The sequence below is a fragment of the Hordeum vulgare genome, chromosome 3H (assembly GCF_904849725.1).
Source record: "Hordeum vulgare subsp. vulgare chromosome 3H, MorexV3_pseudomolecules_assembly, whole genome shotgun sequence".
In the NCBI taxonomy this organism is placed as follows: Eukaryota; Viridiplantae; Streptophyta; class Magnoliopsida; order Poales; family Poaceae; genus Hordeum; species Hordeum vulgare.
In genome coordinates, this window is record NC_058520.1 from 454,301,403 (window position 1) to 454,314,623 (window position 13,221).

The 13,221-nt window shown below is 53.5% G+C and overlaps 2 protein-coding genes across 2 annotated transcripts; both read right to left on the reverse strand.

The window, feature by feature from the left end:
• Positions 1 to 4,053: 4,053 nt before the first annotated feature.
• On the reverse strand, positions 4,054 to 5,766 carry LOC123444221 (F-box/kelch-repeat protein At1g23390-like). The gene has a single exon (XM_045120876.1). The coding sequence runs from the start codon at positions 5,398 to 5,400 to the stop codon at positions 4,165 to 4,167; it is 1,236 nt and encodes a 411-aa protein (XP_044976811.1). The 5' UTR covers positions 5,401 to 5,766; the 3' UTR covers positions 4,054 to 4,164.
• A 3,306-nt stretch (positions 5,767 to 9,072) lies between these two features.
• On the reverse strand, positions 9,073 to 11,909 carry LOC123440152 (ABC transporter G family member STR2-like). The gene is made up of 4 exons (XM_045116723.1): positions 11,305 to 11,909; positions 10,555 to 11,192; positions 9,781 to 10,428; positions 9,073 to 9,592 (listed from the first exon to the last, which is right to left on the reverse strand). The coding sequence occupies exons 1-4, from the start codon at positions 11,827 to 11,829 to the stop codon at positions 9,259 to 9,261; spliced, it is 2,145 nt and encodes a 714-aa protein (XP_044972658.1). The 5' UTR covers positions 11,830 to 11,909; the 3' UTR covers positions 9,073 to 9,258.
• Between the last annotated feature and the right edge of the window lie 1,312 nt (positions 11,910 to 13,221).

Genomic DNA, 13,221 nt, shown 5'->3' on the forward strand with positions numbered 1-13,221 from the left:
TTTCGCAGCCGGAATCATCAAATGATATGTCGCTCGACGAAGGGAAGAGGCTGACGATGGGCTCATTCGAATCGAGCATCGCCACGTGCCCTGACGTGGCCTGATGGTCCACCGCATGTTTGATCCACCGTTGCAGTCGTGATAGCTGGAGCGCTTGCGACGAACCGCAGCAGGACGTGGGGGCACCGAGTGATATGGTACCGGTGGCTGTCGAATTAGGACCCCGTGCGCAACCACGGTGAAGTGCGACGTACCTCGAGCAGGAAGGGCATCGGTGTCCAGTGGCGCATCCTGCAGCCATGCTGAGTCTTCGATGATGAAGCTCAGGGAACCGAAGAGGATATCTCCATCGAGTGTCATCATGATGACGAAAAGGATGGAAACTCCAACTCTGTCGTATTTGCTAAACGCGTAGCCCCACGGCGGGCGCCAACTATCATGGGAATGATCGTGACAATAATACGAGGGGTACGAATGAGGGGCGGAGCCTAGATATGGCGCAGTGGATACGCTCGGATTTACGAGTTCGGGCCCCACTCGGGAGTGGTAACGACCCTACTCCTCGAGACCGAAGGCTAGTGTTTGCTTAGGGGGGGTGAGATTACAGAATGATCAACCCTCGCCAAGGAGCTCTGGTGCGGCTTATATAGAGTGTGCCATGACCGGCCGAGCGCCATTACAAGGGTGAGTTAACGCTAATAACTATGGAAGTTACTAGTAACAGTAGCTCTAACTTCGGCGTTACTAGTAACGCACATCTTCACTGCACTTCATGTGGTAGTTTAAGTCTGTGGCCGTTACAGTCTCTTCTCGTCCACGCCTTGTCATAGTCCAAGTGTCGGGGCATGTTCGACTGACAGAAGATGAACCGACTGGCCTTGTGCAAACCGAGTGATAACCTGTATTCCCGAGTGAGACCGTGACTGCACTAGTAGCTTTGGGGATATTGATGTCCATGTGGGTTCTTAGGTGGGCCCTGGGATGCAGGTCCGTGGGCCTACCCCTAATGTACAACCCCATCAATGACCTCATTCAAATCATCATGGGTTACCATGGTCTCGGACGCGACCACAAAGTTATCTCCTTCCCTAGTCTTGTCGTCAACCATACACTTTGGGCGATTAAGCCTTTAGAAGAGACATAGCTCTAATACCAAATGAATGGATTGATATGGTTGAATAGAGGGGGGGTGAATAGGCAACTACAATTTTTAGCTTTTCTTAACAAATTAGGTTTAGCAACAAATAGGTTGTCTAGATATGTAACTAGGTGAACAACCTATATGATGCTAGAAACAACAACAACATCAACAACAACACAAACAAGAAAAGGATACACCACAAATATAGCTTGCACAAAGTAAAGATAAGAAGTAACCACAAGTGGAACCGATGAAGACGAGGATGTGTTACCCGAGTTCCTTCCCTTTGAGGGGAAGTATGTCTCCGTTGAAGCGGTGTGGAGGCAGAATGCTCCCTCAGAAGCCACTAGGGCCACCATATTCTCCTCACACCCTCACACAATGCGAGGTAGCGTGATTCCACTAGTGGTGCCCTTGAAGGTGGCGACCGAACCTTTACAAACAATGTTGGGGCCGTCTCCACAGCTTAATTGGACGCTCCCAACACCACCATGAAGCTGCACCATAATGGATTGTGGCTTCGAAGTGACCTCTTCCATCTAGGGTGCTCAAACACCCAAGAGTAACAAGATCCGCAAGGGATTAGTGGGGGAATCAAATTTCTCTTGGTGGAGTGTAGATCGAGGGCTTCTCTTCCAAACCCTAGAGATCAACAAGACTCGATGGCTAGGGAGGGAGATCGGGCAAAAATGATCTTAAGAGCAATAATGGGTCTTGGGGGAAAGAGATAGGTCAAGTTGGGGAAGAAGACCCCCTTGTATAGTGGTGGGAAAAATCTGACCATTTTCTGCCCACAAGTCGCACATAAGCGGTAGTACCGTTCAGGGGAGTGATACTACCGTCGGACGCGGTAGTTCTGGGCTCAGTGTGCTACTGACACAAGTCAGGGACGTGGTAGTGCCGCACGAGCGGTAGTTCCACTTGGCGCCGCATGAAGAGGGGAACCAGTGGTAGTGGAGATTGGTAGGACATTAGTACTGCATCCTGCGGTACTACCGCTCCACTTCCGCTCGAGTGGCAAAGGATACCACAAGAAAATTATAAGCGGTAGTAGGCACGGATGCGCAGGGCGGTAGTGTTGCCTGAGCGGTACTACCGCTCAGCAGTAGTGGTATTTTCGCTTAAAGCCTTGATGTTCAATGCTTCTGAAGGAGTGAAGTAGTGGACAGAGCCGCGGTATCGTGCGAGCAATACTACCACTCTATACTATCGCTCAACAATTGTGAGAACACCAAAACCAAACTATAAGCGGTAGTGCCCTCAGCACCGGAGGGCGGCACTACCACTCGAGCGGTACTACCGCTCTCCAACGCGGTACTTTCGCTTAAGTGCTTCTGGAAAATCCTCAGAAAACAGTAGCTCCAAAGTGCCGGGATGGAAAAAGGGTGCAAATGTGTACGCATTGATTCCGTACAAGCCTTTCCAAATGTGAACCCCCTCTTGATAGTATGGATTACCTGCGACTCAGAACCACCAAAATGAAATAGTTGGAAAGAAATTGTCTTCTCATTTAAACACCAAGGGGAAATAAACCATCATGTGCCACGTGATAATCTCTCTATCTAAATGCACACGGTTAGCCCACAAAGGGCACTCTCATCAATCACCAAGCCCACTTAGGGGAAAATGTGCTCTAACAATTGCACCCCATTTGATTAGCATATGATCTCCCCCCCCTTTTTTCATTGTTAAGATTGGGACAAGAAAGTAAATAATCAAAACTCAAACTAATTTTTATTATATAACTCCCGCACTTGATTACATAGAAAGACATATCACAAAGCAAGCACTCGAAACTAAATCATACTAAAAACTTTTTTCTTCTAAATCACGAAATAACCAAGGATCAAACTAAGAGATAATGATGATAAAAGTGATGGTGATACGATACCGGGGCACCTCCCCCAAGCTTGGAAGATGGTGCCCACACCTGTCTACTCAAGTGTCTTTCTTCGGTGATGTTGGTGATGAAATGGTAGGCTTGTACTCTGTCTTCCAAGGCATGTGCTCCCCCTCAAAGAAAGAAGAAGGGGTCTCCCGAATCCTGAAATCTGCATCTAGGCTCATCCTTGTAAGTCTGGGTTCATACTCAGAATTTTGGTTGTACAGGTCATAGATTTGTGATTGGAGATGACCAATCCGGTCATGAAGCTTGAAGATGGCCCCTCCAATATCCTTGTTGTCCCTCTTGTTCTCATGAACAAAATTCGTGAACATGGAGTGATTGGCACTGAGTCCGCTTTCCACCATCCCTTGACACTTGAAGATTTCATGGTCCACCGCTTCAAGCCTGGCTTTCTCGCTTCCTTCCTTCTTTGGTCCTTGAACGCCCCGGATATGAAGCACCCCCTCTCGCAACTTCATGGTTTGAGGGTGCTTCATCACCTCCGGAAGGTAGGGATTGATGACATTCTCGAAAAACTTGTCCTTGGACAAGCTTGATGACGACATGAAGATCTAGATTTGTCAAGAAAAGAAACAGTCTCAAACAAAAATAAAGAAAAAACTCGTGATAGGATGGTCAAAACGTCCGGAAGAATATATAACGAATTTGGCGTGGAATGGACACTGAATTAGCCGAGACATTCTTCCTCTCATATGCTATCTCCAAGTCATGCAAAAATCTAGTGATGAGGCACATGGTTGACACTAGGGTGTGGAATGCATTATCATGTATAGCTCGTCTTCTGGTCCACCAAATGACCCACGTGGTGATACTCTTGCTATGTCATACTGATTCAAAGTCTCAAACAACCCGAATAGCCACAAGAACCTCCACAAGAACCTCTTCATCACTTAATGCCCAGACGCAACGGGCCATACGATACTCAAAAAGCGAGTGTCGGCAAGTATTATACTCCGCACTGCTAGGTTGGCTAGATTTCCTTGATTTCTGATTGGTTTAAGGAGCCTTTAAATGGAGATGTACCCTTCCTCATAAACGATGTGACTGCGAATTTGCAACGCTCTTTGATCGATTCAGTGTATTCACTGCGACCCTAAAGAAGGTACAGTACAGTATTTCACTGTGCATTCGTAAGTGGTAGTCCACGCGATAGCTCGTCCAGCCCCACCGGCGAGCACGCGAGGATGACGCGGCCCAGCGGCTCGGCGCGCACCGAGGGCGCGCACGGCACCCACTCCCACCGCTCCACGGCGCCGTCCTTCTTCCCACCCCGCAGCTCGTAGAGCACGGCGCCGTTGGCTGGCTCCGCCGAATTGTACACGTACCCTCCGGTGGCGTTGCCGCACACCCCGATCGACGGGAGCGTCTCCCCGTCGTCCTCCTCGTCCTCGTCGTGGGGGAAAAGCCTCGCCGACATCTCGCTCGGCATTGCGTCGTGGGCCGCGCCGGGGGACAGATCCAGAGTGTCGCCGTCCACCTCCCATGCTTGGATGACGACCTTGTTCTTTGCTCCCTCGCCTTGGCGCTTCGCTCCGAACAGGACGAGCTGCTCGGCGCCGGCGCGGCCAGGCGCGACGCCCCACGTGGAAACGCCGGCGTCGGGCTCGAGGCGACGGCTGGGACCCCACCGCCGCTTCGACGGATCGAACCAGCTCGCACAGCCCGTGCTTCTGTCCGCGAGGTACACTCTCTGATCCGTGGCGGCCACCGAAAGCCACGTTGCCGCGGCGGACTCGCGGAGCTCCGCCGGCATCGGATCGCAGGCCGTCCAGTGCCCGCCTTCGTGGACCTCCACCGCGGCGGCGTCCTCTCCCTCGGCGAGCGCAAGCTGGCACGCGCCGCCGAGGGCGACCACGCGGTCGCCCACCGCGGCCAGCACCGGGTCGACGCGCCACACGCCGGGGGCCTTCATGGCGACGCAGGCGGACGTCCCAAGAGGGTCGCCGGCGACGTCGAGGCCGGAGCAGGAAAGCGCGCACACCCGGTCGCCGCGCGCGCCGCGCACGAGGCGCACGTGCGACGGCGTGGCGTGGCGCGGGGCCTGCACGGTGATCCACGCGCCGGAGTGCGGGTCGTAGGCCGCGGTCCGGCGGCGGCGGCCGTGCATGTGGACCACGAGCCAGGGCAGGCGACGCGGGCGCCGGCGCAGCGCGGACCGCACCGCGCGGAGCCACTCGCGCGAGACCCGCGCCGCGGCGGCGAGGTCGGGCGCCGGCACGCGCTCCACCACCGACTCGAGCACGTCCCCGTACAGGTACAGGGCGGCGAGCGCTTCGGCCTCGGCCTCGGCCTCGCACCCTTCTTGATGGTGCCGCGGGTGCTTCGGCTCGCTGGCCGGGACGCTCACGCCCATTTCTCCAAATTCCGGCGCCACGAGTCCACGCACGGCAAACGGCACAAGCCACCGCTCACTAGTCCTCCGACACGGTTTAGAGATCTGCAACCACCTTAGTGACGAGCTAAATAGGCAAGGCGGAGTGTTTACGAAGACACGGTCACTCGGGCGGTGGCCACTGAATAAATAATTGTAATGGAGACTAAACAAACCTTCTATCTATCTAACGTGCTTTTGGGCTTTGGTCGCTTTGAAAAGTGGCACGACAAGGACGTAAAGACTTATCTTTTCGCCGCCGAACCTGAACGGAACGGAGCCAAGCCATCTGCGTCCGTCGGGGGCCTGCAAGATATTATCGCCCGGTGCTGCTGTCGCTGAGGCAGCTGAGCGTCTTGCGAGCGACGTCTCGCGAATGGAACGGCCAAATACGTCTCGTCGCCTCGCCTTTGATAAGATCGCCCCGTTTAGAATCTACTAGCACTACTGCAGTACGACCCACTGTGTCATTTCAGCGAGTACTATGACGGTTAATAGTCTATTCGTGAATTAAGTGAAAAGACAAAGGTTAGCGCCGAAAAAAGGACGGTAGCCCAACCTGCTTCACAGCTAAAATGAGTTTAAAATTGTTTTATTAACACTGTAGACATGTTTTAGCTGCGAGGTCACAATTAGATCTAAAACAATTACTTCCTTTGGACTAGGGAATCGAAGCACAGTATACCTTGGCGTCCTGGACGATCGTCCAGATTCGCGATTGGCTGCTTGACGTTTCTTGCAGTTCCAGTTCCAGTTCAGAATCATTATTGTCTACACGGTGCGTGTCCTTGTCAACGAGACAGGAACCACTACTTTTCTAGAAGAAGATTTCCGAGTTTCCAACCGCAAGCAAACGATAGTTATCTTGTTAGCATGTCAGACTCGAATGGACGGCGCACAAATTTTTGCACCACCATTATTTTGCACTCACGGGGTATCTATTTTGCGCAAACTAATTCAGCAAGCAAGGCCACGCTTTCATGGCCTCGCTGTTCACAATAAACAGATTGGTCAGGTTTCAGAAAGAGAAAACGGGTTGGAGGGAAATAAAATACTGTGCCAGACAAGATGCATTTTTGCACAAACAAATTTAGCAAGCAAGGCCACGCTTTCACAGCCGCGCTGTTCACAATAAATAGATTGGTCAGATTTCAGAGAACCGGTTGTTGGAAAATAAAATAGTGTATACGGATTCTGGATTGGAAGAATCGCTGTCCGCAATAAATAGATTGTTCGGACTTGAAGAGCACACAGACTTTACGCTTATCCCGTGCGCGGTAGGCACTTGGAAACAGCGGGCAGGGTACTTGGAGGCGTTTTACATGCCGGCGAGGAGACGACTGTGTCGCTGTACCACGACTGAACGAGGCGGCGGCGCCGCCGGGGAAGCGGTTGGAGCCGGGCACCGCCGCCTGCTCCCGTGGTTTTGACCATTCTGATGGTCGAGAAAGAGATATACTCGGATCGGTTGGCCAGGCAGCCTGACTCGCCTAGGGACAAGAGCCAGTTCCTAGTCCTTTTCGTGGTGGTCGCAAGCTAATAGGCTAGGGAGAAAAATTGTCTGTCAGTCACGTCACCGCACTAGGATATGCAGCCCCAAACGGTTGGACCAGGCTCAAGAGGTGCGACCTTGCAATCAGGGGCGAACAACACCACTGATTGGAGAAATGCAGACCAGAAATTCAGAATAAATCACGGCATGCTCTATCAACACAATGTCTTGCCTGAAAATTACAATTCAGTAGTAGTACTATTACAAATCTTGGAACGTGGGTCACTTCTCTTGTACTATAGAGATAAATACACTGTGAGTGCCTTAACTTGTCCGACGCGGTCATTTTGGTTCCTAAAATTGCAAAATACGCAAAATCGGTGCCGGAACTTGTCCCTTCGTTCAAAACAGTGCCTCCTCGCGTATTCAACCGTATGTAGCGCACAAGTGGCATGTCAGATTGTCGTGGCCCACATGTCAGTGGCTGGTGGCGCGTCGTGGTGATGTAATGCTGATTCTTTTACGGAAACCCCCCTGCAGTTTAGTTTAAAGTCGCAAAAAAGCCCTTGTTCTCCATGTATATGGTCAGTTCCCTCAATTCCCAAATCAAAGAAGGAAATCCCTAATTCTATACACGCGACCACGGCGGCGGCGCCATCTTCTTCGATTCGTCCTTGGCCGACGTGGATCTAGACGAGGAGGACAGAAGGCCGGCGTCATTTCTCCCCCCCCCCCTCCTCCTTGCCGGTAGAGATGGCTGTATGCAACCACAACAAGCCTGAGCTCTTTCATGTCACCAAAAATCATGCCAACTTTAAAAGCCGGTGCTTTCAGGTCAGTAGATGGATTGAATGTGCTAAATTTGTGCCTAAGCTTGTCTCCTTCTTCTTTCGACAGGTTTAAATGGTTGCCATCTAAAGCATCTTCAGGAAGTTCACCTTCAAAGTCCTGCACAATCTCCTTCTCTCTATAATCATCAACATCTTTGTCTACATTGTTATCAAACAGATCATCATCACCTTCTGCTCCTTCATAATCACTCTCATAAAAGTCCTCATCTGTTTCAATTTCTTCATTGACATCATCTCCATGTTCTTCACTACTGTCATTTGCATCTTGAGCACCACTATCATCAGTCTTACAATTGCCATCTTCTTCCTCAAATTCCTGATTTGTAACATGTGAGCTACTGCCTTCATCAAATGACATAAATCTTTTTTGCTTTCTTGTAGTTACATCTCATATGTCTTGGAATTTCTGGTTTGTCAAAGCCGGGTACATTTTCTTTACCCTTTGCCGACTTAACTGGAGTAATAACCCTTGGGAGCTCATGCATCCCCACTCCCAACACATCATCAGTGCTTACTGACTCTAGGGTGTCAGCATGATCTACCAGTAGGAGTAAGTTTTTGTGATCCACTGTTGCAGCAATCATAAGGACAATGTCTGCATCAGACGCAATCAACTGTAGGCCATCACACATAGAGTTCCTAGGTTTGCTCCAGTACACATCAATCTTGGAGATTACTCTATTATATCCCAATTGGAGAAGGAAATCGTCAATCCACAGAATTGACCAACTATCAGTGTCACAACCATCAAACCAATCGATTTCATGATCCATGTAGGTCATGTTGCTACCACTTTCATAGAAAAACCCTTTGTGATGGATCTCAATTCAGAACATTCCATCAAATTGTACTGCACAAATAAGAGAACTATCACTGCCACATATCCAAGATCATCCCCTTTCAAATAAAAAGTCCCCTCCTTGATAACCCCCCAAAGAACCCTAGCCCTATTACGCCTGAAAAGGGAGGAACAACAGAGAAATGAAGGTACTAACAGTAGGAAGGAGGTCCCTCGCCTGGACGCCGACGACGCGGGCTATCCATCGCCGTGGACGCCGCCGGTCGCCGTGCCGTGCCACACCAGCTTCGCCGCCGCCTTGCAATGATCGGGAGAAGAGGAGAGGGCACGAAGCGGTGCGACTCAGATAGAAGAGATAGGGGATTAAGGGACCGTAAAAGAAAATCACCACGACGCGCCACCGGCCACTGACATGTGGGCCACGAAACTCTAACTTGCCACGTTTGTGCTACATACGACTTAATACGCGAGGATGCACTGTATTTGAACGGAGAGACAAGTTACGGCACCGATTTTACGCATTTTTTAACTTTAGAAACCAAAGTGACCGTCTCGGACAAGTTAAGGCACTCATAATGTATTTATCTCTGTACTATACTACTAAATGAATGATCACCAAAGAGCTTCCGACGAAGCTAGCTAGCAAATCGCCATGATACGTGGATACAGGCCGGCCAGGCGCGCGTCCGGTTCTTGAGCTACTTCCTCTTGTTCTTGGAGGCGAAGCGGAGGACGAGGTAGAAGAGCACGCGGTAGAAGACGGCCCAGCCGAGCAGGTAGAGCACCATCCACCACTTGCGGTCCTTGTGCACGCTGATGGTGAGGTTCTCGAGGATCTCGTCGCCGTTGAGCGGCGGGTTCGAGGAGAAGCTCCGCGTCCCGCCGAACTCGTTCATCAGGAGGCCCTCGTATGGGTACTTCATCGTGGACACGGTGTTCATCCACTTCCACCCCTGCGGGATGCTGTGGCTGTCCACGAAGTAGCCGCAGAAGAGGAAGAAGAGCGCCGTGAACGCGATCACCGCCGCGTACCTGTGGGTGGGTTCAACCGTCCGTTCAGTCAGAGACACACATCAGCAAGGTTGCATGTAATAATTCTGGCCCAGCCCACTAGCACATGTTCAGCTACGCTGGCCCAGTTTTCCTACTACATGTAACTGGGCTTTGGTCCGGACCAGTCCATTTCCTGTAAAAACAAAAACAAAAGTTGTCGTACTTACCCAAGGATGAAGTTTGGCACGATGGAGCTGATGAAGACGACGAAGGAATTGGTGGAGAGGAGCGAGGCGTAGAGCATGACGAGGAAGTAGACGAACTGGCCGTGGAGACCGATGGCCCACCAGGTGATGAGGGCGTACACGGCGGACTGGAGCAGGAGGAAGGGCAGGTACGTGATCACCCCGGCGACCACGTACGCGGACGCGCGGTACGCGTTGTGCGAGGTCTCCCTGATGAAGATGAAGCGCTCCTGGATGAAGGCCGGGACGGCGTCGTTGGAGGAGAAGAAGAAGACGCACACGGTGAAGATGAAGAAGCTGAGCCGGTTGGTGATGCCCTGCGTGTTGTCCTTGGGCTTGGTGAACATGGTGGCCATCAGGAACCCCATCACCGTCAGCACCATCAGCCGCGACAGGAACAGCTCCGGCGTGCGCCAGATGTTGGTGAAGTTGCGCCGCATCAGCACCCACACCTCCGCCGCGTACGAGTTGGCGAACTTGCCGCGGTGCCCCAGCGCGTTGATGCCCACGCCAGGCGCCCCTGTGGCGGACCCGCGCTGCGCCGGCGACAGGTAGTCCGCCTCGTTCACCGTGTACACCGAGATGCTGCTCAGCGGCGTCGGCGTCCCCATCACGATCTCCGGCCCGTACCTGTGGATACCCGGAGACAAGCTATGCAGTTCATGCGACAGATCGGACATGCAAACGCCAGCCAACTTCCACAATCTACAGAGTCATACTACGTTCATAACACGACGAAGAACGGTTTTCGGGTACCTTGGAGGGTTGTGTGATTTGCCGCTTTGATCTTTCTTGGGGCGCCGGGACGGCGTGAACTGCGCGCCGCTCCACGGAGACTTGGAATGCTGGCTCCTGAGGCTGTGGTCGAAGTCCTCGCCCCCGGGCCCAACCGGTGTGGGAGGGATGCTAGACACGGTGGAGAGCCCCTCGGCGGCGAGCTTGCGCGGCTTCAGACCGGTGAGGCAGAACTCGGCGAGGGCGTTGACGCCGAACTCGGACTGGTCGTACTCCTGGATGACGTCGAGGAGGTGCTCGATGGAGTTCTCACCCTTGGGCACCTTGCGGCCCATGCGGCCGAGGTGCGCGGTCACCTCCTTGGGCCCGCCGCTGTACATGAGCTGCCCGCGAGCCAGGATGATTAGGTGGTCGAGCAGCTGCAGGATCCGCGACGACGGCTGGTGGATGGTCAGCACCACGGTGCTCCCTGCGCAGGCGATGTCGTGCACCTTCTCGATCACGCTGTGCGCGCTCGTCGAGTCGAGCCCCGACGTCGGCTCGTCGAGGAACAGCAGCGCCGGCCCGTGGATGATGTCCACGCCGATCGAGACGCGCCGGCGCTCTCCGCCGGACACTCCCCTCGTGCCCTCGTCCCCGATGTACGTGTTTCTTGATGTCTGCAGTGCGCAGCTGCTTTGTTAACACGCATACACTCCATGCGCACGTACGTATCATACTGTAATTTACTTTTGTCAAAGTATAATATAGGTATCGCCTTTGGTTAATTACCGTGAGACCGAGCTGCTCGATGAGGTTGTCGACGCGGAGCTTCTTGTCGGAGGGGGAAACGGCGGAGCCGAGGCGGAAGTCGGCGGCGAACATGAGCGTCTCGTAGACGGTGAGCATGGGGAAGAGGCGGTCGTCCTGCATGACGTAGGCGGACGAACGCTTGATGACGCTGGGGCTCATCTCGACGCCGTCGAGCGCCACGCGGCCGTCGAGGCTGGAGATGCGCCCGGCGAGAGCGTCCAGGAATGTCGACTTGCCGGCGCCGCTGGGGCCCATCACGGCGGTGACGCAGCCTTTGGGCGCGTACCCGGTGATCTCGTGCAGAAGGTCCACGTCCTTCTTCTCCCACTCCCCGCCGACCCCGCGCTGCTTCTTGACCACGGTGTACGTCAGGCTGGTGAACTCCAGCCCGCCGGTGAAGCTGAACCGGCTGCCGCCTTTCGCCGTCAGTTTCTCCGGCTGGTCCATGTCTATCACGGCTTCCAGGTCACGGTGGCCGCCGTACCGGTGGTTCGGCTGCGCCATGGTGCTCGCGGACACTAGCTCCTGTCTATAGCTGCCAGTCGAGTATGATGTTTTTTGTAACCATGCAATGCGTGTGTATATTGAAGCGTTGGCCTTCTTATGGGCGTGCCACTGCGAGCTTGGAGATTTTGTACCGATGGTATGAGCCAATCGTGGGGCGTGAGAAATGAGGACGGACAATGACATTCATCGGAGTGAACGTTGGTAGGGTCAGCTTTTGGTTTCGACCGCCGAGAGGTGATTGGAAGTTTGTTCTCGACAGTATCATGGACTCGTACATAGCAGCTATTTTTGGTTGGAGGTTGCTTCTGGAACGCTGAACTTTTGGAGTTAAGCCCGCGAGAGAAAGCAGGGTGCCAGCTACGATCTAATGGAAGCTCGGAATCACCGTGAGTAAACACCCCTAGAAGAAGGAAAACGTTTTCCGCGAGCGCGCCGGCCGAAACGTTCGGCCGGTCGCGTGGCTGGCGTTGGATCGACCAGATCGCGCGTGCCCACCGCCTCCTCCTTTCCTCTCCCCCTTCTGCCATCTCCTTCCTCCTCCTCCTCCTTCTTCTTCCCTCTTCTTCCCCCTCCCCCCTGCAATCTCAGGGTTGTCGGCGAGCGATGCGGCTTCTCCACCGGCAGCCGCTGCGCCTGACGGCGGGGATCTCGCGTGCCCACCGCCTCCTCCTTTCCTCTCCCCCTTCCTCCATCTCCTTCCTCCTCCTCCTCCTTCTACTCCCCTCCTCTCCCCTTTTCCCCCCTGCAACCTCACGCGTTGTCGGCGAGCGCTGCGGCTTCTCCACCGGCAGCCGCTGCGCCTGACGGCGGTGATCGAAGGTGAACCACGCGAGATGCTGCAGCGGGGCGACGGTTGAAACTTTTTTAATATACGGTTGAAGCTTTTTCTGTCAACGTTTGCAACTTTTTTTTCTCGTGAAGTATTTGGTTGAAGCTTTTTTTTAACGGTTGAAGCTTTTCTATCCACGGTTGAAACTTTTTGAGAAGTGAGCACGCGAGATGCTGCAGTCGGAGCGGCGTTTGAAACTTTTTTCATACACGGTTGAAGTTTTTTCTGTCAACGTTTGCAACTTTCCCTCGTTGAAGTTTTTGGTTGAAGCCGTTTTTCTTAACGGTTGAAGCTTTTTTACACACGGTTGAAACTTTTTATCCAGCGTTTGCAACATAGGTGGTGAGATGCGACGAGGTGAAGACCGACGGGCTGCATACATGGTGCTTTCGACGGGCGGCCGAGGCGGCGACTGACGGTGAGGGCGACCAGCGGTGAGGAGACGAGGCGAGGCGGTCGGCGCGTGCTGGGGCGTCGACGCAGGCGAGGCGGTCGGCGCGTGCTGGGGCGTCGGCGCGGGCGAGGCGCGTGCTAGGACTGCGGCGCGTGCGAGGATGGCG